Source organism: Peromyscus leucopus, chromosome 2, assembly GCF_004664715.2.
Source record: "Peromyscus leucopus breed LL Stock chromosome 2, UCI_PerLeu_2.1, whole genome shotgun sequence".
Taxonomy (NCBI): domain Eukaryota; kingdom Metazoa; phylum Chordata; class Mammalia; order Rodentia; family Cricetidae; genus Peromyscus; species Peromyscus leucopus.
Window position 1 is genome coordinate 127332066 of NC_051064.1, and position 24929 is coordinate 127356994.

Here is a 24929-nt window from a genome sequence, read left to right on the forward strand (position 1 = left end):
AGCCGCGCAGCCTTCCTCCTCAGGACAGAGCTAAGATCTGGTGGGAGCTTCTGGATGTGTTATGCATGTCTGTGAGTCGTGGCAGCTTCCCTCATCCTCTACCTCTACCTCACTCATGGGACATGTGAAATTAGTCTCCGAGGTAGACGTCAGTGCATAGATCACAAGTTGGTGAACTTTTTCTGTGGGAAAAGCCCAGAAACCGTGATGATGAGGATGATGCCTGGACCCAACTTGGGGAATCAATTCCTCTGCTCTTCCAACAGGCTTGGGATGGGCCGGCTGTCTCTGGCTTGCTCAGATTCCCTCACTCTTTCTTGCTACCACCTCCTCTTACTCTGACCATTTTTCCTTTCGTTTTCTCCTCCTCCTCTCCTCCTCCTCCTCCTCCTCCTCCTCCTTTTCTTCTTCTTTTGGCTTTTTTGAAGCCTGACCTGGAACTCACTGTGTAGACCAGGCTGGCCTTGAACTCATAGAGATCCACCTACCTTTGCCTCCCGAGTGCTGGAATTAAAGGAGTATGCCAGTGATCATTCCTACTTTTAATGTTGGTTGTCCTCGTTTAGGGCAGTTTCTATCTCTTCCTGTCTACATTAATTTAAATGTGTGTGTGTGTGTGTGTGTGTGTGTGTGTGTGTGTGTGTGTGTATGTGTGTATGTGTGTATGTGTGTATGTGTGTATGTATGCACATGTGCATATGTGGAGGTCAGAGGACAACTTGAAGGATTTAGTTCTCTCTTTTCATCATGTAGGTTCTGGGAATTGAACTCAGGTCATCAAGCTTGGTATCAAGTGCCTTTACCTGCTGAGCCATCTGATCAGGCCCTGTCTATGTTCTTCAGGAGCAAGTTCATCCCCCTCCCAAGTCTAATGACCATTTGTCTCCCTGTTACCCCAAATGTCCGCCCCCCCCCGTCTGCCAATCTGATTAGAAATCCAAAACCATACATGCGGGTGCCAATTGGATGAGCCCTTAGGACAGCGGTTCTCAACCTGTGGGTCTTGACCCTTTGGGGGGGCTGGACCCTTTCACAGGGGTCTCCTAAGATTGCTAGAGATATAATTCCATTAACAATTCATAACAGTAGCAAAAATTACAGTTATGAAATAGCAGCAAAAATAATTTTATGGTTGGAGGTCACCACAACTTGAGAACTTATTAAAGGGTCGCAGCATTAGGAAGGTTGAGAACCACGGGTCCTAGGACATCTTCAGCTATCCAAGTATCCAAGTTGAAGCTGAGCTCACATCCCTTCCACCATCCCAACCCTCACCTGCTTGTCCTCCTGGATTCTGTAGCACCATAGAAAATATCACATACTTCAATTTTAAAATTCTAAAATTTTAAAATTGTTTTGTTTTGTTTTTCTTTACGAGACGGGGTGTCACTATGTAGCTCAGGCTAGCCTAGAACTCATGAACTTTCTGCCTTGGCTTTACAAGTGCTGGGATTACAGGCATGAAACACCACATCAAAGCCTGAGTGTTTCTACTTCTAATCTGTAAATGCCTACCATCATCACCAGTGAATTTGAGGACCCGTTTGAAATGCCAGTTTTGGGACTCTACTTCAGATCCACTGAATCAACAACTCTGCAGTAGACTCTAGCAATTTGTTTTAATAATCCCTAAAGTGGCTGGGAGGTGGTGGTGCATGCCTTTAATCCTAGCACTCAGGAGGCAGAGGCAGGCAGATTTCTGTGAGTCTAAGACCAGTCTGGTCTACAGGGTGAGTTCCAGGACAGTCAGGACTACACAGAGACACCCTGTCTCAAACAAACAAACACACAAACAAAACCCCTAAAGTGACCTGGGTTGCACTGTGTAGACCTTGGCAACAAACTGCTAATAGTAGCCTTAGTTCCTCACTCTTTGTTTTGTTTTTTTTTGTTTTTCCAGACAGAGTTTCACTATGTAATTTTGGTGCCTGTCCTGGATCTCACTCTGTAGACCAGGCTGGCCTCGAACTCACAGAGATCCGCCTGCCTCTGCCTCCCGAATGCTGAGATCAAAGCGTGCACAACCACCGCCTGGCGTGTTCCTCACTCTTGTGATTCACTTCCAACTCGGTTCAGCCACTTGATGCCTGGACCATGGCCTTTCCCTTCTGAAAATGCTTCTATCCATGGCCATGTCCCACTCCAGGAACTAAACTCACTAGCTGGTATTCCAGTACTTGCGATGACTTTTCCTTTCCTGCTCTGTGAGTCACTTCACAAGAAGACTAAAGGAGACTGTAGCTCCAATTCAGGTGATCTGACTCCCTCTTCTGGCCTCCATAGGCACTGCACCCATATACGCAGATACATGCTGACAGAACACTTCCCCCCCATCCCCTCACCCCCCCCCACAAAACAATAAAGGAATCTTTAAAATAAAAAGAAGTGAAAAGTATATCTAGTATTTTTCTTGGTGCATGTCAGGAGGCTAGTAAATACCTATTAAATAAATAAGTGAATGGATAGTTACAGTTTCCCTGGTCTATTATGGGGCCCTTTGGAAGGGCTTTTACGGGAACATGACCCGGGGTAGCTACACATAGGAGCTCATCTGACAATGACTGGTTTTGCTTATTTCTTCTGGGGAGAGGCATGCTCTCTCCCATGTGCTTCCGATTCTTTGGGGATCAGTAGAGCTGTGCAACACCAGGGTTTCCGAGTGGGTTCCTTCCGCTTCCGGGACAAGGGTTCTTCACATTGTAAAGCATGCAGGTAACAATCTCTTATAGCCTGTTCTTTGAGATACAGGTGCTCTGATGGAGGCTTGGGGGTGTGTACAGAGCTACATAATCAAATTCCCCTGGGGAAATGGGGGGGGGGACACACACAACAGGCACAGATACAATTATAAGACACGAACACAGGATACTAATTGGCACATAGTATGTATGTTCAAATATACATGGACTCTCATTTGACATACATGGCTCACCTTTCTCCTTTCTGTCTGCCTCCCTCCCTCCCCCTCCCCCTCTGAGACAGGGTTTCACTGTGTATCCCTGGCTGTCCTGGAACTCACTTTGTAGACCAGGCTGGCCTCGAACTCACAGAGAACTGCCTGCCTCTGCTTCCTGAATGTTGGGATTAAGGCATGCGCCACCACTGCCCGGTTTCTCCTCTTTTTTTAAAAAAAGAAAACTTCTTGGCCTCCGTTGTTGACAGAGCCACATTCCTCCTTCTAACGGGTCAGTCTGGGAATGTTCCCTGGAAGGGAAATCCGGCACAAGATGCCGAGGCTCCATCTGGTGGTTGGAGCTTACCACTGCAGCTCAACACTCTGGAACCTCTCAGCCGGAGCACCAGGATCAAGTCCTGTTTTGCAAGTTTCAGCCCTAACCCCCGGGAGCCCAGAGCCCTCTCATGATGCCTCACAAAGGACAGAACTCATTCTGCGAGCCCAGCAGAGCCCTCTCACGATGCCTCACAAAGGACAGAACTCAGTCTGCCTTGTGTTCTCAAGCTGTGCTGGATTTGGTATCCAGAAGAGGAACTCGGCAAGGACCATGGGCAGTAATCACCTGCTTTATAGCCCTTCCCTTCTCATTTCCCCAATCGGTCACCCCCACAATTCTAAAGAACCGTTATGTTGACAGCTCTCAAGTCTGTTACCCTCTCAGACTTCTTTCCACGCTCTGGGCTAGGGGAGGGAACTATTCCGTGGATGTTCCCTGAGCAACACAAACCATTTACCAAACAGTTTCTTCACAAGCCTGTTGCTCTCCTAATGTTTTCCATGACAGAGTGGTCCCACAGTTAACACAATGGTCATATTTAAGAACCTCTGGCTTCCTGTTCTTTCTTCTTCTTCACTCACGATTAATTTCTAAATCTTATTTCCTAACACCCACCTATACCATCCTCACTGGCTTAGCTCAGATTTATTACCTTCTGTCCAAGTCCCCCCTGCCTCAGTGGTCCATCTCTGCTCTCTTCCCCACCCACTCCTTCTGCACTTGCCATATACCCCAAGTTGGCTCCCAAATCTCCTTCCTGCTCCAGCCTCCAGAGTGCTGGGGTTATAGACATGCATCACACCCAGCCAGCTCCAGCAGTTCCTTTTCCAGCCATCTTTCTAAAATACAAATCGGATTCCATTGAATCTGCTCCAAAACCTGTCCCCTCAGCATGATTTCATATTTAAAATGCTGCGTATCACCTGGCAGTGGTGGCGCACGCCTTTAATCCCAGCACTCAGGAGTCAGAGGCAGGAGGATCTCTGAGTTTGAGACCAGCCTGGTCTACAGTGCCAGTATTTAGTTTTCCGGACTTGCTCAAGCAAGGCTGGGGAGCCCGAGATTCCAGGCACACTTTGTTTTGACCTCCACAGACGTGATTGTGAATACCTTTGTGTTACATTATCCTTCTTCTGGATAGTAAGCCACTTGTGTGCAGGTTACTTTGTCTTCTATTTACCTGAGAATCCAGTTTTCTTTCTTTTTTTTTGAGCTGAGGACCGAACCCAGGACCTCACGTTTGCTAGGCAAGCACCCTGCCACTGAGCTAAATCCCCAACCTGAGAATCCAGTTTTCAAATGAGTATTCATGCTTTGTGTAGCCAACCACAGGTAAGCAACAGGATGTACTCAGTGCACAGGTGTAGGCTTGAGAGGCTAGATGGGGCCTGCACACAGGACAGACCCACCCAGGACAGACCCGGGGCTGCTCTGGCTCCAACCTGACAGCTTTGCTCCAGGTGGGAATAGCAAAGGGCACCTGGCCTCCCCCCTGCCCTTTCAGGCCCTCCCTCTTCGGAACACAGGTCAACCGTTGGTAGCCTGAAAGCCACACTTGGCTTCCATGTTTTGTTAGGCCAATAGTGACTTCACTGAAAATAAAGTTTCCAAAGTTTGAGTTGGATTCCAAATAAAAATTAGGACTTCTGATTTCTTTAGAAGCTGGACCATGGCCTGTGAGATGGCGCAGTGGGTAGAGGTACTTGCCACATAAGCTTGGTGACTCCAGGTCTATCTCCAGAACCCACACAAGGTGGAGAAAACTAACTCCAAAGTTGTCCTTTGACCTCCATGAGTGCTATGGCACATGCACCCCACCTTAACCACACACCCTAAATAACATTTATTTTTTTTTTTTGGTTTTTCGAGACAGGGTTTCTCTGTGTAGCTTTGCGCCTTTCCTGGAACTTGCTTTGTAGACCAGGTTGGCCTCGAACTCACAGAGATCCGCCTGCCTCTGCCTCCCGAGTGCTGGGATTAAAGGCGTGCGCCACCACGGCCTGGCTTAACTTTTTTTTTTTTAACTGGAGGACTTGGCAATGTCCCTGGAACTAGGTTGCTGCAGAGACAGTTCTTCTGAGTGCCCACCAGGCCCAGCCCTGTCAACAGCTGGATTGATGAACCTGTTGTACTAGGGCAGGGTGCATCTAAGACTTCCCTGCAGGTAAAACCAGAGCTATGGTGCTTCTCTTCCCAGCTCCTGGCCGAAATGAATAAGGACACCTGCTAAGTATTTGGAAGGACACACGCTGAGCGGAGTCTGAAAGGCAGAGCCGGTGCAGACCACAAAGGCAGCTTCTCATCACCAATGAACATTTATTGAGTGTCCACATGTGCACAGCTTTGAACTTGGCGATCACAGAACGCACTGGGGGGAGGGGGAAGCAGAGGGTCAGGTGTGTGTGCGGGTCTCCAAGGGTTCAGAAAGGTGGTTCCTGCTGGAGCCGCCAGGCGCGCCTCCCTGCAGAGAGGAGTCTTAGCGGGGACTGGGGCAGAGGAGCTGAAGCCAGGCACCACGGTGGCGGTGGAGTGCAATCACTGGGAAAACATGCGGATGCTAGGGCGGTGCAACCTCCTGTTCCCGGCTCCAGCCAGGCCAGACGGCACCAGGGGCACAGGGACCTGACGCTCAGGTGTCCAAGCAGGGATAGGGACAAGCAAAATAAATAACCCCAACCCCATCTTCTCTCTGCTGCAACACGACACAAAAGCTCAAGAGACCTGGGACCAAGGGGTCTTGGGTCCCCTCAAGGAAGGGCAGGTGGAAGGAGGTTCCCCACCCCCCACTGCCTGCTCCAAACTGCCCTGGAAGGATAGGGGCAACTCGGACCCTGGGTCACTAGAGTTGAAAGGAAGAACTGCGATGTCAATGGCCTGAGCCTGCTCTCTGTCCAAGAGGACCAAAGGCAAGAACCAAATGGCCAATTTAAAGGGCGCGAACCTTGGGGAGCCAGAAGGGGCACCACAGCCTTGGGGAGGCCACGCCCTGGCCGGCAGGGCACACAGGCTGAGGCAGTCAGCGCCTGCCAGCCCGCTCCTACCCTGGAACCTCCCTCCCGTCAGGGAGCCAGACACTGGGTATAATGACACTTAGTTGCCCTCTTTCTGGGGGCTGCTCCAACCTTCCCCGGCCTGGCGGGGCCAACCTCTGTTCCAAGCCAATCCCTGCCCAAGGGGGCTGGGGGCAGGATGCAGTTCCTTATACTTGAGAGGTGGGCATCATGCCCTAGCCCTCAAGAAAGCCAGAAAGCTGGGGTGTTTGTTGGGGGAGTCTGAAGAAGGGGTCCAGTTTGGGGGCTTCAGGGAAGATGCCTCCTCCCTCCTTCCCTCGCTGCCCGCCCCTGGGTCTATCCCTACTGGATGCCCCTCAGGGCTCTGACAGGCACTGCTCCAAGGCAGCCATGCGGTAATGGCTGGCTGTTTCTTCACCTGCTTGCAGCCTCATGGCCTCCCGGCACAGCCGGTTGGCCCGCGCCAATTCCACCAGCACACCCTGGTAGGCAGCCACCATCTCGGGCTTGACAGAGTTGGGGCTCACGCTACCTAGCAGCTGTAGCAATTCCTGTGGCCAGCGGGAACGCAGGGCGGCAGGGGCCAGCCAGGGCAGCAGTGGCACACAACCCGTGAAGGCTTGCATGCCCAGGAACCAGAGCTCTTGCAAGTCAGCCCAGATGCCCTCATAGTCTGGGGACAGAGCCAACACCGCCTGGTCAGAGCCAGGAGTGGCCCGTGCCACGTGGGACTGAGACAGAAAGAGGATGGCTGCTGCGAAGAAACCTCGGGAGGCTGGGGTTCCCTGGAGAGCTGAAAGAATGCAGAAGGGAGCGGCATGAACCAGACAGGCCCAACGCTGGACCAGTGCCTCCCACTCCCTCCCGGGTGGACATGCTCAGAGAACAGAAGCATCACCTGGATTCAGATGGCCTAGGTTCAAAGCCTACCTTTGATACTTACACTGTGACATTGGGTGTTTAAACTTTTCTGGGTCTCAGTCTCTTCATTTTAAGATGGGGCCAGTTCATGCCAATCTTAGCAATTTGTTATGGGAATTAAATAATCTAGGTACACTGCATCATCAAGACCTCTAAACGCACAAGGGTGGGAGTAAGCATCATGTCAGATGTAAGAAAGAACCTTCCTCGGGGTTTCCACAGCAGAGACCCAAGCAAGGGGTGGCCCAGCGCCCTTCACCAGGCTGAGAATGAACTAATTTGACTTCTAGCCAGAAGAGGGCGCCAAAGGGGATGGTGAGCAGAGACCCAGCTCTGGCCCACCTGCCTGCCTTTCAGGGGGTTTAGGAGCCCCTCTTCAGATCTTCAGGAAGCTGTTCAACTAATGTGGTAGCGTGGGTGAGCCAGCATGGGATCCATAGCATGGTGACTCTCCTTGGGGGCTAAATGCAAGGGGTTCCTAGTTTAGAGATATGCTCCCCTTCCTCGGTAGGGTACCCTGCTGGGATCCCCACACAGAAAACAGGCAGCTGAGGGTATGGGCACATTACACCCTGTTCCCAGGCATCTGCTCTGTTCCTCCAACCTGACAGATGGGGCACAGGGAACAGGCGGGGACAGAGGGACCCAAGCAGACACCCACGGTCAAAGTGGGAGACACTGAGGGCTGTCAGGGGCTGGAGGGGACGCCCTTCCCCCTGCACACAGCCTGAGGGAGGCAGGGCAGGGAGAGGCTGTGCAGGGGGCAGCGTGATGTGCGTCACTGAGTGCGGTGGGATGCTAGGTGGTAAAAATCCCAACGCAGCCAACTGGGTCCTGTGACTCAGGGCCTGGGTGGGGGCAGCTCCACCTTGAAAACGCGGGATTCCGAGTTCCCAGGCTGCCAGCGATTCCAGGTACCTATGCTTGTGCCTCTGAACAGGTCTGTACCGAACACCCACCAGACTCTGCCTTCAAAGTCTTTAAAAGGAAGAGACTGCTATCACCGGGGAAGGGTGGGGGTGGAGGATGGAGCGATACTGTAGAAACTGCTTCTCAATGAGAAAATCCTGCTAAACCACGTTCTGAAATGAGGGCACAGGTTCTGAACACGGCAAGTCCACTCGTGCGTTCTGTCCCCAGGCTTACCTGGGGAGGTGCTGAGGAGCCGGGCCATCAGGAGGCCCAGGGTGGCCACGTTGGCAGCCAGAAGCAGCCTCCCTTGCTGCTGCACTAGCGAGGGCAGTGACGTCATCAGGGTGTTCATGAGCGATGTGAAGCAGGCATCGCGCCTAGGGAGAGAAGGAGCGGAGGGAGGGGCAGGCGGAGTCAGGAGACTCCGTCGAGACCCGGGAAAACCTGGCACCTGAGGTTTCCAGCTTCACTGGGCCAGGGCTGGCCAGGACTTCATGCAGCAGGTAAAGTGTTAACTTCGGACTTTCAATCCTGCCATCTGGGTTAGTCAGACGCCTACTAGCTGAGCTGAGGGACGGCTGGAGCAGACAGACATGCCTGGGCTCCCTGGGGTTCTGAACAGAAATCCTCGAGTGGTACCGGCTTTGTCTATGCTGAAACCCGCTTACACTAACACGAAGAGAAGCCCACAGACAGAGGGAAACTAAGCAGCAGGTTGACGGGGGGGGTGATGGGCGGTCCTCCCACTCCCCTGGCTCTCCCCAGCCTCTCCCCAGCCCCTCACTTGATCAGGCCTGGAGCAGTGACCACCAGGTTGAGGAAGATGTGGCAGCAGGTCTGCAGGCCGATCTCCACGCTGTCGGGCAGCACTGAGGTGTCATGGCCGGGGGAAGTGAGCTCCCACTGCTGCAGGAAGTACTTGCAGAGAAGAGACGGGGCCCCTTCCTTGATCAGGATCTCCCGGGGCCCGTCTTCCACGGTCAGGTGGCACCAGCCGGGCAGGAGGAGCCTGAGCATGTGGAGACAGAGGAAGTGAGACTGGAAGAGATGAGAGCATCCTGACTGCCTATGCATTTCTCAACCTCTGAGGCTCATTTCCATCATCTTCCCCTTTGTAATTTTTGAGGCAGGGTCCTATTCTGCGGCATAGGCTGATCTCAGACTCACAGCAATCCTGCCTCAGCCTCCCGAGTGCTGATATTAAAGGTGAGAGCCACCAAGCTTGGCCATTGTTACTTTTTCAAGGTAGGTGAGATTTCTGTCAGATTTGCTATGTGGACCAAGTGAAATTGTTCTAGAGAGGTATACAGCAAAACATCTGGCTTTGTAATGCTCAGAAAACCTAGGTTCTGTTTCCAATAAAAATCTGAGGAGCAGCTGGGAATGGTGGTGCATATCTCAGTAGGCAGAGGCAGGTGGATCTCTGTGAGGCTAAAGTCTACAGAGTGAGTTCCAGGCCAGCCGGAGCTACATAATGAGACCCTGCTTTAAAAAAAGAAATAAAAGAAAAGAAAAGAAAAAGAACAAAAAGAAAGGAAGGAAGGAAGAACTCTGGGATTGGCAAGGGACACTTGATAGTTCAGGAGTTCTGTGGGAAGACGCCCCCAAAACAAACAGAACCAAGAAATAATCCTAAGGGAATGTTCATGACCCTTCAGGGAGCCCAGTTTAGGGGAAACAGGGTGTCCCTGGGTGACCCCTGTCTTTTTCTTTTCTTTTTTTATTTATTATTTTTTTCCTCTCTTTTTTGGGGCAGGGTCTTGCTATGTCTATATAGCCTTGGAAGACTGACACTTTCTACGTAGTCCAACTGGGCCCTGAACTTTCAGATATTCCCGTCTCAGCCTCTTAAATGCTAGGATTACAGGCAGGTGCCACCACACCTGGAAACCCTTTTCTTTGGAATGGTCTGACTGAACAACACGTAACTATAAACTCACCGGAGAGCATCCCCTGGCCAGGAGGGCCCTGGAGTAGTCGGGGAGATGGCCAAGTTAGCCACCTGCTGCGAAATGTCATTGGCCTCCTCAGCCTCCTCATAGAGAGTCTTGGCATAGCGGACGAGGAAGGGCAGCAGTTGGCACACCTCCTTACGAAGGGATGAGGTCTCCTCAGCCAGCCAGGCACCCAGGATCCGCACCGAGGCAAACACGAAAGGCTCTTTCTGCTTCTCTGGCCCCACCTGTCGTCACAAGACCCCACTGAAATGAAGCAAACCAGAAACCCTCCTCTGCCTGTCCAGCCTGCCAATAACACAGCTGGAGGGGAATCCTGGCCTGAATGCCCCATCGAAGACGGGCACTGCGGGCCGGCAAGCCGGCTCAGTGGGTAAAGGCACTTTACAACCTCAGTGTGAATCACACGGTGAAAGGAGAGAGCTGACTTGTCTTCCAGCCTCTACATGTGTGCTGTGGCACGAACACACTGCCCCTCCACCCTGCCTAAGAAATACATAAACGTAACTTTAAAAAAGAGAGCCTGTCAGTGGTAGCGCATGCCTTTAATCCCAGCACTTGGAAGGCATGGATCTCTGAGTTTGAGGTCAGCCTGGTCTATACAGAGCTAGTTCTAGGATGGCCAGGGCTACACAGAAAAACCAAAACCAACCAACCAACCAAACAAAACAAACCCCCTCCCCCCAAGGCACCAAGTCTACTTCTACCTGAAATCCAGAACATGGGAGGGACCTCAGTGTGGACAACAGAATTAAGCAGGTCTCAGACAACATGCCTGATGCCGAGACTCAGGGCACACACCCCTAACTCTCTCTCTAAGGTAGCCAGGGGACCAGGGGAACCTCAGGGGTCCTCAGCTAAACAACATTCCTTTAGAGAGGCTCTGAATTGAGGGGGGGGAGACCTGTCATTAAGTAGTCAGGAGTCACTTCCATATGGGTTAAATCAGAAAAGGAGACCAGAGCTTAGCGTAAGGCTGGTGGGTCCAGAGGCTGAAGCAGGCCACTAAAGAGACCAGTCACGCCGGAATCCTAACGGAGCAGAAGAGGTGGCCTCTCAAATGCAGAGAGTGGATGGGATGATTCGGGAAACAGATTTAGCCGAAACTTTACAGAGGCAGGAACCAGGCCACTCCCTGCCCCCCGCCACTTCTCTGGCATTCTACAAGTTTACATGAAAGACACATAAATATGTAGGCATGTTTACATGTAAGACAGTGGTGTAGAGTGAGCAGAATAGACTGCTTCGATTTTGTGTGTGATGTGTAGAGTGTGTGTACTGGGGAGTGTATGTGAGTGGGAGGTTACTGTGTTGTGTGTGTGTGTGCTGTGATCAGAGTGCACATATGGTGTGTGGTATGGTGCTTGTGTGGAGGCCCACGGCAGGGAGGGAGCGGGAAGGAGGCTCGGCCACACACTACTCCTAGAGTGCTTGCTGCGGTATCAGCCAGCATGCAGGGAAGGTATGCCATCTCCGCATTACACTCCCAGCTCCTCAGAGGGCCAGCGGGTCCTTACCTGCAGCAGGTAGTGAATGACAGCTCCAATGGCCTCTTTCATAATGCTCACAAGCTGCACCTTCTGTGGCTCCTTCAGCAGGGACTGCTCACAGCGGGTACACTCCTGGATCCCCAATTCCATGAGGGCATAGCAGGCGGTTACCACATCTTCTTTCACCTCTGTGCCCGTCTCCTCCAGAGCCAGACGCACCTCCACGCATGCCAGATTCACCAGAAGGGCCAGAAACTTGCTCCCAGAGCTGCCCACCGGGATCCAGTCGGAGCCGCAGGCATGAGCCAGGCGGGCTGCCAGCTTGAGTGCAGGGTTGCGCTGCCAGGAGCTCAACTTGCTCCCTAGGATGCGTGCCAGCCCGGCCTGCAGATCCCGATGGCATTCAGGGGGCACAGTTGTTGGGGGCAGGAAAAGGGGCAGCAGCTGGCAGAGCTCAAACTTGCTGGCATCCTCAGCTCTTTGGAAATCCTCACTGAGGCCTCGCAGCACAGCCAGCAGGTCGGGCTCCGCCTCCTTCCAGCACTGTGTCTCTGCAGCAGCCAGCAGCCCCACCAGGAGTGCCAGGGCCTGGTCGAAGCCATAGCCGTGCCCCAGGTATGCCTGGCACAGGGCAGACACCGTGCCACCAGCAATGAGGTGCCGGGGCCCTCGGGGTGTACCTGCAACAGCTGTCAGGCACTGGTAGGTGTCATCAATCATGGAGCGGCGGGCAGCATCATCGGGGTCCCCCCGGGCCGTGAGGAATGTGCTAAGGATGGGGATCTTGTTCAGGACCTGGGGATGGCTGGCTAGCTCAGGGTCACTGCAGAAACAGGCCAGGAGGGCCACGCCCAAGGCCCGGAGAACGTGGTCAGGGCAGCCATCAGGTGCCTCCTTAGAAGTCAGGAGTCGATTGGGAAAGGTGAAGCCAACGGCATCAAAGATCCGCCGTCGAGTTTTGGCATCAATGTCACCTGCTTTGACTGCCTTGGTCACCTACGGTGGGTGGGAGGTAACGCACTATCAGCAGGAGGAAAGGACACACACACAGCAAAGACTCTCCCTTCCCTGTCCCTGGGCATTGAGGGCTAGCAGCAATGGGTTATGCAATGGGATCCATTCTGGGGTCATTTCATCCAGCTCCTCCTTTCTCCTTGGAGACGGACAGGTATGACCTCTGGGATCCCTGTCATCTATGACTATATCATGGAAAGGAGGTCCAGTGCCCCTTAACCAGTCGTTTGGGCAAATGGTCACCCAGTGTCTAATTCATTAATCCATATGCCCACACCTGCGATGCAAGGGGCGTTAGAACCCAATGTTTAAAATCCTCCACGGATTCAGGGTCCTTCCCTAACTACTTGTCTCCAGAGAAGTCTCTGATCCATTTCCGCCACCTTCTCACGGGAAATGGCTCCTGTGTCTCGCTGCTCCGCGTGTCAAAACATTTCCCCTTACATTTCACCTAAACACCTCCTCTGCTGCAGTGTGAGCCCTTGACTCCAGAGCCTTCTCCCTGTTGCCATGGCAAACAAGCAACTGCTGCACTCCCTCCTCCTTTCACCCCCCACACACCAACTCACCCCCCCCCAGCACTGCAGCTCCTGCTCTGCCGTCCCCAGCTCGGGGTCCTCTACCAGACCAAGACCCAAACCGCTCCTTTACTTTTAACAGACCTGTGGCCACGCTGGCCATCTTCTAGAACCTGTCACTAGTTACTTCTAATCCTGCTACTCTCTCAGGTCCAAGAAAAGCCACCCCAGCCCTCAAGTACTCTGCACTAGTTACAACCTGCTGCTGTTACTCTATGAGTCAGCTCCCATCTGCTCTGGGACGCCCCAGAAAGCAAATCCAGGCAGCCTCCTCCATGGACACAGTGCCACAGCCTTATCACCTCCACTCCCCCCCACTCCCCATTCCCAAGGGAGAAGAGTACAAAGGTAGAGAGATCTTGGGCCTTTTTGGTGCCTCCAGGTTGCTAACACCACTCAGATATCCCTGGGGACTTGCTGACCCCATTCTTGGGGGGCCCTCCTGTCCAGCCCTCCCACCTTCCAATGATCAGCCAGGTCCTTACTAGCAGCAGGGCTGCGAACTGCTCGCTGTCACTCTTGGCCTCACGGAGGGCTCCCAGGTAGCGCTCCAGGGTGGGGTTCCGGCTCTCGGCCTGGTTCAGAGCTGGCTCGCAATCCGAGGCCATGATGCCCGCCTTGCCCAACTGTGAACACAAGAGGGACTGAGCATCCCTCTGCAGAGGAGGGGCGGGGGCGGGGGTGGAAGTGGAGGATGTAGGGAGGGATTAGCACAGAGGGAGGGGAGGGTGGATTTGGAAGGGTGGCTTCCTCATGACTGACCTCCCTTGGGGGAGCCCCTTTAAGAGGCTGGACCTGCAAATTCTTTAGGATGAAGAAGGGACCCTGGTCCAAGGTCACCTCCAGAAAAGTGGGGAAATGAGGATCATGCACGCTGCTGCTCAGTTGGACAGCTCGCCTCCCCAGTCTAGAAGTGGGAAGGAGCTGGCCCCACTGTACAGCAGCCCCTGGCGCCGATACCGGGTTTTATCTCTCTCCAGGAGGCACATGGGGAGTGAGTGGTGAGGACAGACAGGGAGGAATGAAGACGGACACGGGTGAAGTTCGATTATCCGGACTCACGCTGACAAGGAAGAAAAGGACATTCTAGGGTTCCTTTCCCTCCCCTCTTCAGAGAAAGTAGTTTGGCTTCAGCAGAAGTGAGGAGGCAAGCTCTCCTCCAGAGAAGGCTTTTCAGACTCCCCTGAGGACCCACCTCTCCAGCCAGGGCTCATAATCGCCCCCGCAGCCTCCTTGCCTTCGCTCTTTTCCCTCCCTCGGGCAGAGGCTGCATAGGCTGCAGAAGCAGGAGCTGCAGCTGCAGTAGCAGCAGCAGCAGCAGCAGCATTAACCCCTTGTGCTCCCTGTACTCTCCCTGCTCATCCTGCTACCAGCCTGTGGGTGCCGGCACTGGCTGGAGAAGGAAGGAGGGGGTCAGGTAGCTCTCAGGATAACAGACTCCAAAAGCCGGATAATCGAAGCGGGGCTGCTGTGATGGAGAGATGAGAAGGGGAGAAGGATCCTGGCGGTCACCACCTGTCCCGCCGCAGCCAGGTCACAACACGACATTGATGAAGTCGAACGACAGGGCAGCGATGAGATCACACTTCACGATGGCGCGGTGATGTCACGGAGAGATCACAGCGAAATCACGACATGAAGGGGGGACAGCCCCCAAATATGATAGGGCAAATTTTTAAAGAATAGATAGATAAATACTGAAAAGGGGCTGTGACAAAAATGGAGTCTCGACAGGGCACGATGATGTCGCGATATGGCGCGATGGAGTCGCGATAGGGTCCCCGGGGAGTCTCGGCATCGATCAGCGCCGGCTCGGAGAGGCTCCGGCTGAGATGCAGGGGAGGGCTTGAAGGGGGCTGAGCTCACCAGGCTGCGGCCCCGAGCGGCGAAGTCTTTCTCCGGGCGCGATGCTCCGGGAGCCTGGGGCCGCTGCTCACGCCGCGTTGCCCACTCTTGGCTCCAGGCTGCTACAGCTCCACCCCCACCCCCGCATCTCTCTCGACCAATCCGCGTTGTCCTCACTCCGCCCTCTGGCCAATGGCGCGGCAGGGCGCTAAGCAGTAGGGGGGTGCCTCCGGTGCGGCCATCTTGCTTGTGGGCATTGCCCGAGTCTGGGGCCTCGGGTGCTCGTGCAAAGGAGGCGAGGTGCAGGCCGCCCCGCGAGGGCTCGAGGCGAGAGGCTGAGGGCCCGGACGTCCTCGCTTGTGCGTAGTTCTCTCCTCAGCACTGCCCCTCCTCCCACCCCGGGCTCGCGGCTGGAATTGCGCTTCCGGAGAGGGTGGGGGCGGGAGGGCTGGATCCGCATGAAGAGTGTGTTTCCGGGTTGAGCCCCGGGAGGTGGGAGGAGGCGGCGTTTCCGGCCGCGGTCGCTGTCCAGGGAGGCTGAGGCAAGAGGGAGCTGTCCGGGTGGGGAGCCAGCACTTCCTTCTTTCTCTTTCTCCTCCTCTGCGTGAGGGGAGAGAAGGTTTAGGGCCCCCGAGCCCATGGACCGGGAGGAGGCGGAGGCCGCCGAGAGCCGGCACCCCTCTGTGTGGCCCTGAGCCCCGGTAGGTGGCCGGGGCGGCTGGCTGCCAGGCCGAGGACCATGAGCTCGGGAGGGGCAGAGGCGGGACGGGCGATGCCTAGGGGTGCCCTGGCCCGGTGTTGGGACCCGGAGGTGGCGCTCCTGGCCCGGCCAGGGCAAGTCAGCTGCTTCTGGCCTTGCAGAGTACCAGAGTCCCAAGCTGAACACCCGCTTTGGGGCGCAGGCCTGGTCAGGCAGCTCCCTCCATTCCCTGGTGGCAGACCAGGCTCCAGGCGCTGCGGTCCCGACACCCTCGACCTCTGCAGCCTCGCCCCAGTTGCAGTCCCTGATGTTTGATTGCCTCCCCATCGAGATGAAAAGGAAAAAAAAAAAAAGTTGATACAGAATAAAGGGGGCGGGGTTGGGCACGTTGGCGAAACCTGCCTCCTTGAGAATTTTGACAATGATGCCCCTTAGAGGGTCCTGCAGTGGCTGCAGGGAGCACAGTGGGAAGTGAAGGAAGTCAAAATGGGAAATCTCAGGCGGGGTTCCAGGAAGGCTTTGCCTGCTCTCACCTCATGGTGGTTGTGCCCAACCGACAATGGATGCTGTTGAGGCACATTGGCCGACACGCCTTGCGCTTTCTTGTGATTAACAGACTGGAAACTAGGAACAAATTGGAAAGACGACCTCCTGGAACAATCTGTTCATTTTTTCAGCTATTTGGAAAACAGTGTCTGCAAATATAAGCAAAGCTATTCATGGCAGTCTGTTCTGTAACTTTCTCAAAAATGTAAGACTTTTTTTTTTCCCCTTAAAGCTTTATTCTTGATTACTCACACCCGCTGAATAGACGTGCTCTGTCGTTATTCAAACATATCTTATCGCTGTGTACATAAATGGAGTTCCACGTATGTAGCTGACAGACTGAACTATGATACATTCCCCCATCAACCTGAAGTATTAAGTAAACATTACCCCCTGCTCTCTCAGAACAGCTGCTGCTGCAGAGTGCTTTTATTTCGGGTGTACTTGTAACGCCCTAAATGCCAGAACTGCTGGGAGCTTTTCTAGATTTTCATTTGTCAAGTGTTGTGGGGGTGTGTGTTCTCTCTCTGGGCTGTCACGCTTTGATTTGATAACAAACACTTTGGATCTTAGTGGTGTTTTGTTGTTCCTGACTCTGGTCAGCAAGCCTTTAACTGGACCCTAGCAGTGATTTGTGCCCATAGGCAATTGTAGGTTTCAGCTGAATAAATGGCTGGGAGTGCAAATGAAATTAGCTCTGCCTCTCTCCTGCACTTCTAATGAGTTTGCTAGTCCAGTGGTGTTTAGTACTCCTGTTTTCAAAGCCTAGTCATTTCTTTTTTGCTTTTCCCACCCACCTGCCGGAATATTGATGACAGGTGTTGAGTCACCTTTAGTTTCAAATCCTTTTGTGGTAGGCAGAAATGTGTTGGGTAAGAGCCACATACTCACACACTCACACACATACTCCACACTCCATCCTGGGAGGCTGGAAAAGTTCCTGGGTGTACTTTCTTAGGCTACATTTCATAATCTTTTGGATGTGGTTGTGGCCACACACCTCTGTTCTGCTCCTTGCTCCTTAATGTACAAGTACAGAAAAACTAGAAATAGGAATAGGTAGGAGAGAATGAGCCTATGGCTCAGTGAAAGACATTGTCTCAATTTGAAGTGGTATGTTTGTGTCTCTCCATTTCCTGACATTTACATTGAAATCCATTCTAGGCAATTCTGGTCTTCCTGTATGCTAGCTGGAGATGAGGGCTAAGGTTGTCAAGTTCATATTTAGAAAGAAGATTTTTAATTTTTTTTTTTTATTTTCCGAGACAAGTGTGGCCTTGGCTGTCCTGGAACTCACTCTGTAAACCGGGCTGGCCTTTGAACTCACAAAGATCCACCACCTGCCTCTGCCTCCCAAGTGCTGAGATTATAGACATGCACCACCACTGCCAACACATTTGATTTAAAGATTAAAGATTTTTAATTTTTTTAGACAGTGTCTCATCTAGGCTGGCCTTGAAGTCTCCTTAGCCTTCCAAGTAGCTAGGACTTCAGGTATAAGATACCATGATTAGCCAAGAGATTTTTTAATTGCTTTTCAAACCCTGTCAACTCCTATGTTGTCATGATTTATACAAGAGGGAAGAAACTTCTGGAAAAATCAGCGTCATTCTCCTCTCTCCCACCCCCTCAGTCCTGCAGCCACTAGATTACAGAGCAGAAGGCAGAGTGCCAGAATTAAATGAGGAGAGTGGACAAGAATTTAAGACAGGAATTGCAAATGATTTGGATCCGGCAGATAATGGAAGGTGTGAGACAATGATGGTGGGGATAGCAGCGAACTGGACAGTAATTGCTGTGCCTGAAGAGAATCAACTAAAAAAACCGTAGCAAGGCTGGGCCGAATAACCATGATTAGTTAGAGGAAGTCCAACCTCTCCGTAGATAACAAGTACTTGGGTCAAAGTCACAGAGCAGTTAGTAGAAGTGGAAAATCAAAGCTGCTTTCTCAGGTTGGTGCTCCCTCCCATGCTGTCACATAGAGTTGCTGTTAGATTAGACAATAATGGAATAGAAAATGTTTCACTTTAACAGCAGATTCATTTTATATCTCTTGTTCTGTTGTTACACTGATAATTATAGGCTATGCCAAAGCTCGGGCTGAAAATTTACTGGCAGGGATGAACATTGAAAGACACACTTGAAATCTCTCTTTCTCCTGATCTGTCACATTTTCCAGCATTCCACATTTCCAGGAATCAATTATTAATTACTTGGCGTATAATTTCTTCTCTTTCTGTCTTTCTAGTGTACCGGTTCTGCCTCTCTGGAAGGCCATGGAGAAGAGGCTGGGAGTCAAGCCAAGTCCTGCTTCCTGGATTTTGCCAGGATATTGTTGGCAGACATCAGTGAAGCCGCTGAGAAGCCTGTACCTGTTTTACGCTTTCTTCTGTCTCAGCGCTCTGTGGTTGTCAGCAGGTATTACTTTTGAGAGTTAAAATTGAACCTCTTCTGCCCTGCCCCCCTTGAAAACAGTCCTCATCCTGAGTTCCTGGGTTGGTTTTAAAGCCCTTCCAGAAGGCAGAAAAACCACCGGCTGACAGGGCTGTCATCATTTTGGTGGGTGTTTGCTTGTTGGGTTTGTTTTGTGTTGGAATCAAGATATGAATTGGATTTTTTCTCATAAGGGAGAATTGGCATTCATTTTGTCATTTTATAAAGGTAGAATGGCCAAAACAAACCAAACAAAACCTTTCAGAGTTGGGTAGATTGGGGTCCTGGAGCTGGACATTGTCATGTAATGACTGAGGCCCTGGGCACATTACCTAATGGTTTCTCATTTTTTAAGTGGCTCTCACTGTGTAGCCCAGGCTGGCTTTGTCCTCATGATCCTCTTACCTCACTTGACTTACCTTGATGAAATATAAGATCTGCCTCATAGTTTGACTTGAGTGAGTATCTAGTAAAAGCGTGTAATGCTATGTGAACATACCTGCTTAAGAAATGATGCTTTGCTTCCTTTCCTAGAGGAATCCACACTTTGCTTTGTTTTTGTTTTTGAGACAAGGTGTCACTGTGTAGCCCTGGCTGGCCTGGAACTGTATATGTAGACCAGGCTGGCTACAAACTTACCAAGATCCCCCTGCCTCTTTCTCCTGAGTATTAATATTAATGGTATGAGCCACCATGCCTGGTGGACTCTCATGTAACAAGTTGGTTTATTTATTTTTGTTTCGGGGGTGCTGTGTGTGTACATGCCATGATGGTGTGTGTGGAGGTCAGAGGACAGCTGTGTGGAGCCACTTCTCTGCGTCTGCCTCTGTGTGGATTCTGAGGATCAGACTCAGGTGGTCAGGCTTGCTAGGCTGAGCCATCTCCCTGGCTCTGCATGTTTTGTTGCTGTTTTTCATAGGAAGGAACCCTGTTGATAGACTTCACGGAGTATACTTTCCTCCTCAAGGCTACTTCACCTAAGAGCCTTTTGTCAGGAGTTAGTGCCAAGAAGCCTAAATGTCAAAAGACAAATTTCAAAATACTCTTTCTTGCCTGGCAGTGGTGGCGCACACCTTTGATCCCAGCACTCAGGAGGCAGAGACAGTCGGATCTATGTGAGTTTGAAGCCAGCCTGGGCTACAGAATGAGTTCCAGGATAGCCAGGGATACACAGAGAAACCCTGTCTCAAAAAATCAAATCAAACCAAATCAAACCAAACCAAACCACTTTCTGTCTTTACCCTTTGAGTTCTTTTGTTGACATGGTTCCTTTCAAGTATGGACTGTGAGAAAACAGCAATATGAGAAAGACTTTGAATAAGCCCTTCCTCTGGGCAATGACCAGCCTGCTGCCATAGAGACCGCTGTTTTGGCTAACTATTCAGCTTGTGCGCTGACGACTATGAAGATTTCTGTCGTCATGATCTTTAGAATCAAGTAATTACTGTACTTAGCAATTTTAGTATCACTGACTGTGGGTTTTGTTGTCTTGCTATGGTAGCTGATGATTTCATGATTATAGTGGTGGAGACTGAGTTGATAGAAAGCTGACCCAGATATTTTTTATGGAAGATGATAGCTTTGTTGACTAATTCTGGGCATCATTTTATGTAAGATAATTTGAATTAAGTAATTAATTTAGTACCATCACATTAGGAAAATCACTTCTTTGGAAGTATACCAACCCTCTACCAGGTTTCTAGACATATTACATACCTTCTCCTTTAATTTTTATGATAACCCTGGAATAGATAATTTACGCTCATTGTATTAATAAGGAAATCAAGACCCAGCGCGGCAAAATGGCTTACTAGATTCACATAGCAAGAAGTCACGTGTCGGAGCAAGACCCTAGCCCAGCTTGTTCGTTGTTGTTGGTTTCCTTTTTTCTCTTCTGCCATGCCGTCTGACCTTAGGTGGTTCTTGGAGGAGGACCAAAGTTGTTGTTTTCCCCAGAACAGTGACAAGAAGCAGGTTATTTGAAAGATTCAGAGCACAAGGGGAGGGAAAAGTGATTCTGAGTCTCTGTGTTTTTCACTTTTCTACTTGGTTAACCGTAGAGTTGTGGGGGAATTTCAGATTTAGATAAAACATTGTTTTTAATCTAGCCTGATGAAGATGAAAGTGAGACTATCTAGGGGCTTTGGATCTGGGCTGGTGGTAGAACACTTGACTAGTGTGAAAGGCACTGAGTTCAACTCCACACTGCAAAGCAAAGGAAGAAAGAGTACAGCTAAGCCCTCAAATAGTGCTAGAAAATTTGAACAGAAAACATTTTGGCATAAATATCAGAAGAGCTAAAAAGTTCATAGCCCTTGACTTTTTACCCTTTCAAGAGTTTTGGGGTTGGAGATATGGCTTGGTGGTTAAGAGCACTAGCTACTCTTCCAAGGACCCAGGTTTGTTTGCTAGAACCCACATGGTGGCTCACAACCATCTGTAATTCCAGTTCCAGGGACCTGATGCCCTCTTTTGACCTCTGTGGGAACCAGGCATACAAGTGGTACACATATATACATACAGACAAAACACTCGAACACATACAATTAAAAAAAAAAAGAGTTATTTTTGGTAGGGGAATTAGGAGGACTGGAGAGATGGCTTAAAGGTATTTGTTGTGCATTGGGCATGGTGGCACACGCTTTTAATCCCAGCACTTGGGAGGCAGAGGCAGGTGGATCTCTGTGAGTTTGAGGCCAGCCTGGTCTACAGAGTGAGTTCCAGAATAGCCAGGGCTACACAGAGAAACTCTGTCTTGAAAACAACAACAAAAAGCATTTGTTGCTCTTCCAGAAGATCTGACTTTGGATCCCACCACCTCTATCAGGTGGTCAATAACTTCTGGTCTCTGAGGGCACCTGTATGTATGTATGCATTTGGACACAAATCACACACACATACATAAATAAAACTGAGTTTGTCAAAGCTACATAGTGAGACCTTTGCTTTAATGTGTGTGTGTATGTATGTATGTGTGTATGCATGTATGTATGTATGTATGTATATATCAAGAGCTAGGCATGGTGATTCATGACAATAATGCAGTCCTTTTGTTTTTGTTTTCTGGAGTTTTTTTTGTTTGTTTGTTTTTCTGTTTTTTTTTTTTTTTGGTGTGTGTGTGTGTGCGTGCGTGCGTGCGTGTGTGTGTGTGTGTGTGTGTGTGTATGTTTTGAGACAGGGTCTCTATCTATGTAGCCTTGGTTGTCCTGGAACTCACTCTGTAGACCAGGCTGGCCTTGAACTCACAGAGATCCTCTGGCTCTGCCTCCCGAGTGCTGGGATTAAAGGCGTGCGCCACCACCGCCTGGCTGTTTAACGTAATCTTAATAGAAGAATCTCTGTGAGTTCCAGGCCAGACTGACCACAGACTGAAACCTTGTCTCAGAAAAACAGATGACTGGGCTGGAGAGACAGGCACTTGCTACAAAGCCTGACAGCACTGAACCAGCATGGTAGGTGTAGAGAATGCACTTACAGTGTCCTTTGACCTTTACACACACACTGTGGCCCATGTGTACCCACACATACGCACAAACAAAATAAATAAATGTAATATATATGTATATATGTAAATTTATCTTAAGTATATCTTTAGATAGTTTTTGTAAGTGCATTCATCAATGCTTGTTTATTCTGTACTGTGAAACATTGCTATAGCCTGCCCAATAACAGTAATGTTTTGCATAGTTATGTGATGGATATTGTATTAGTTACTTTCAGTGATCAGTTTGACACAAAACTAGAATCACCTAGGAAGACGGACCCTCAACTAAAGAATTACCTTGGCCTGTGGCCAGTCAGTGAGGGATTTTTTTTTAATTGCTAATTGATGTAGGAGGGTCCTGCCCACTATGGGTGGTGCCATCCCTAGGGAGGTCGGCCTGGGTTGTATAAGAAAGGTAGCTGAACAAGCTAGAGGAAGCAAGCAAGTAAGCAGCTGTCCTCCTTGGTTTCTACTTTGGGCTGCTAGGCTGCCTCACTAATGGACTGTAACATGTAAGCTGAAATAAACCCTTTCCTCCCCAAGTTGCTTTTGGTCATTGTGTTTATCACAGCAGCAGCAGCAGCAGCAGCAGCAGCGTAACTAGTATAGATACTATCCAGTGTTTCCTACTTTAGAAGAATGAGATGTGGGGAGACATTTTACATTACTAAATGGTAAAAGCAAGATAAACAACTACATGTTTACTATAGGACCAATGGTATGAGATGAGGGGAAAATCACGTAATAGAAATCTAAAATAAAATATATAACTGAATGTTTATGTATTATGATCTCTTTTTATTCTTCTATATTTTCCAGTGCTTTTGGATAACAACTTCAACTTCTTCATCTTCTTTCTCCTCCTCCTTCTCTTTTTGGCTTCTTTTTAATAAAGATGGAAATCTACCAGACAATACAACAACAAAATGAGAACCCGTTTGGGTAGCCTGAGTTGATAATTATCTAATTGTGCTTATTCAACTTCTACCTAAGCATTTAAGTTTTCTCCCTGATAAAAGATGTTTTGTTGTTGTTGTTTTTTCTGATATCATTTAGCTTGTGGATTATATGAATTCTTCCTGAAAAAAATAACCAAAAATAAGGGAACTCCATAGTTCCCACCCATTCCTGGGTACCACTTAGGAGTAGACCCTCCTCTGGTAGAGCTCTTGGTGCCCATTGACTTCATTTAGTTGACTCCTTTTCATTTCTGCATTGGGCTTAGTAGTGAAGTCCACTGCTAGACATGAGTGGTTATGATTTGTCTGATAAAAGATGCCCTGCTTTCCTTGTGGGCTATTGAGTTAGAATTTTTCTGTATAATTTTACTGCTATGTAGTTGGAGAATAGCATTTTGGACCTGGTGGTTATCATTTGGAAACAAATGTGAGATGACCCTAAGAACTTGGAAATTCCTCAGTAGTTAGTCAGTTTTTAAAAAATTTTGTTTTGTTTTGTTTTTCAGACAGAGTTTATCTTTATAGCTTTGGAGCCTGTCCTGGAACTTGCTCTGTAGACCAGGCTGGCCTTGAACTCACATAGATCCATCTGCCTCCCGAGTTCTGGGATTAAAGGCGTCTGCCACTGCCACCGGCTAGTCATTTTCTTAAGAGCAGGGATATGGCCTTTTTGCTTATGTGAGATATTCCAAGCAAGTATATAATTTGGCATATAAATGTAGTATAAAATTATTTGTTGACTGAATAACACATTAACAATAAGGGGATTGCTTTGAAAATTAAACTAAAACCAACAAAAAGTAGAGGTCTACAAAGGAGACGTAATGCCCTTGAAACCAACAGATGGGATTGAAATCTGAACTGTATTAACCTATTCAAACAAGACTTGGTAGATCTGAAGAGTTGTGTGTACCTGGGGCACAGACCTAATCGGCCTTGGAATTCTAAGACAAGGAGTCCAGTATAAGCCTAAAGGTAGCAGTTGACTCTGTAAACTCCCTGATCTTCTGCCTCTGAGAAGGAGATTGCACACCTGGTTAATTATTAGAAAATTTAGTAGGACTCTGGCTCTAGATGAGGCAGAAGGACAACAAGGAGTGCAGCGCAGCCCTTGCCCTGGAATAGTGTCCAGTTTGATGAGAAAATCAAATAGACACGTTTTTGTGCTCAAGGAAAGGATGGGGGCGTTTCATGCATCATGCTGCTGGAACCAGAGAAGAAGCATTTTACTTAGAGGCTGTCTTAGTTAGGGATTCTATTGCTGTGAAGAGACACCATGACCAGAGCAACTCTATAGAGAAAACATTTCATTGAGGTGGCTTGCTTACAGTTTCAGAGGTTCAGTCCATTATCATCATGGCAGGGTGGCATGCAGGCAGATGTGGTGCTGGAGCTGAGTGCTACATCTTGCAGGCAACAGGAAGTCAATTGACTCACACTGAGGGAAGCTTGAGCAAAAGAGACCTCAAAGCCCACCCTCACAGTTACACACTTCATCCAATAAGGTCATACCTTCTAATAGTGCCACTCCCTTTGAGGGCCCTTTTCTTACAAACTACCACAGAGGTGAAGGGAAGAGCTAAGGAGTCCTTTAGAAGCTGGCACCTCAGCAGTTTTGAAAGTTGAACCTGAGTGACTCAGAAGGTATTCCCAGGCAATGGGCACTGGAGAGCAAAGGTGGAGAGGATGTGGATGAACTACGCCCTGCTACTGGGAGGGCAGTTCCTGAAGGGGCAGGAGTGGCCAGGTGACAAGGACTCTTGCTTGCCATGCCAAGAAGCCTCACTTTTAATCTTTTTCAGAGAGGCTGTCCACAGATACCTCCTCTGTAGCCCAGGCAGTCCTTGA

General features: G+C 50.0%; 2 protein-coding genes across 8 annotated transcripts in view; one reads left to right on the plus strand and one right to left on the minus strand.

The window, feature by feature from the left end:
- Positions 1 to 5529: 5529 nt before the first annotated feature.
- On the minus strand, positions 5530 to 15417 carry Ncdn (neurochondrin). Of its 4 annotated transcripts, none has more exons than XM_028885413.1 (7): positions 14981 to 15417; positions 13600 to 13740; positions 11550 to 12518; positions 10018 to 10259; positions 8862 to 9086; positions 8312 to 8454; positions 5530 to 7037 (listed from the first exon to the last, which is right to left on the minus strand). In XM_028885413.1, the coding sequence occupies exons 2-7, from the start codon at positions 13720 to 13722 to the stop codon at positions 6601 to 6603; spliced, it is 2139 nt and encodes a 712-aa protein (XP_028741246.1). In that variant the 5' UTR covers positions 13723 to 13740; positions 14981 to 15417; the 3' UTR covers positions 5530 to 6600. The 4 variants fall into 4 exon arrangements, with proteins under 4 accessions (XP_028741246.1, XP_028741245.1, XP_028741248.1 ...); XM_028885412.1 differs by having other exon boundaries at positions 14630 to 15080; XM_028885415.2 differs by lacking the exon at positions 14981 to 15417 and adding an exon at positions 14813 to 14895.
- Kiaa0319l (KIAA0319 like) overlaps positions 15230 to 24929 on the plus strand; it is a 106237-nt gene continuing 96537 nt past the window's right edge. Inside the window, exons 1-2 of one of the 4 annotated variants that reach the window (XM_028885409.1) lie at positions 15230 to 15318; positions 18454 to 18623. In XM_028885409.1, the coding sequence (XP_028741242.1) occupies positions 18482 to 18623 (142 nt within the window). In that variant the 5' untranslated portion in view covers positions 15230 to 15318; positions 18454 to 18481. Of the gene's footprint in view, positions 15319 to 15439; positions 15521 to 15580; positions 15661 to 15736; positions 16411 to 18453; positions 18624 to 24929 lie in introns of those variants that run through there. The other 3 variants (XM_028885410.2, XM_028885408.2, XM_037202936.1) reach the window with 3 other exon arrangements.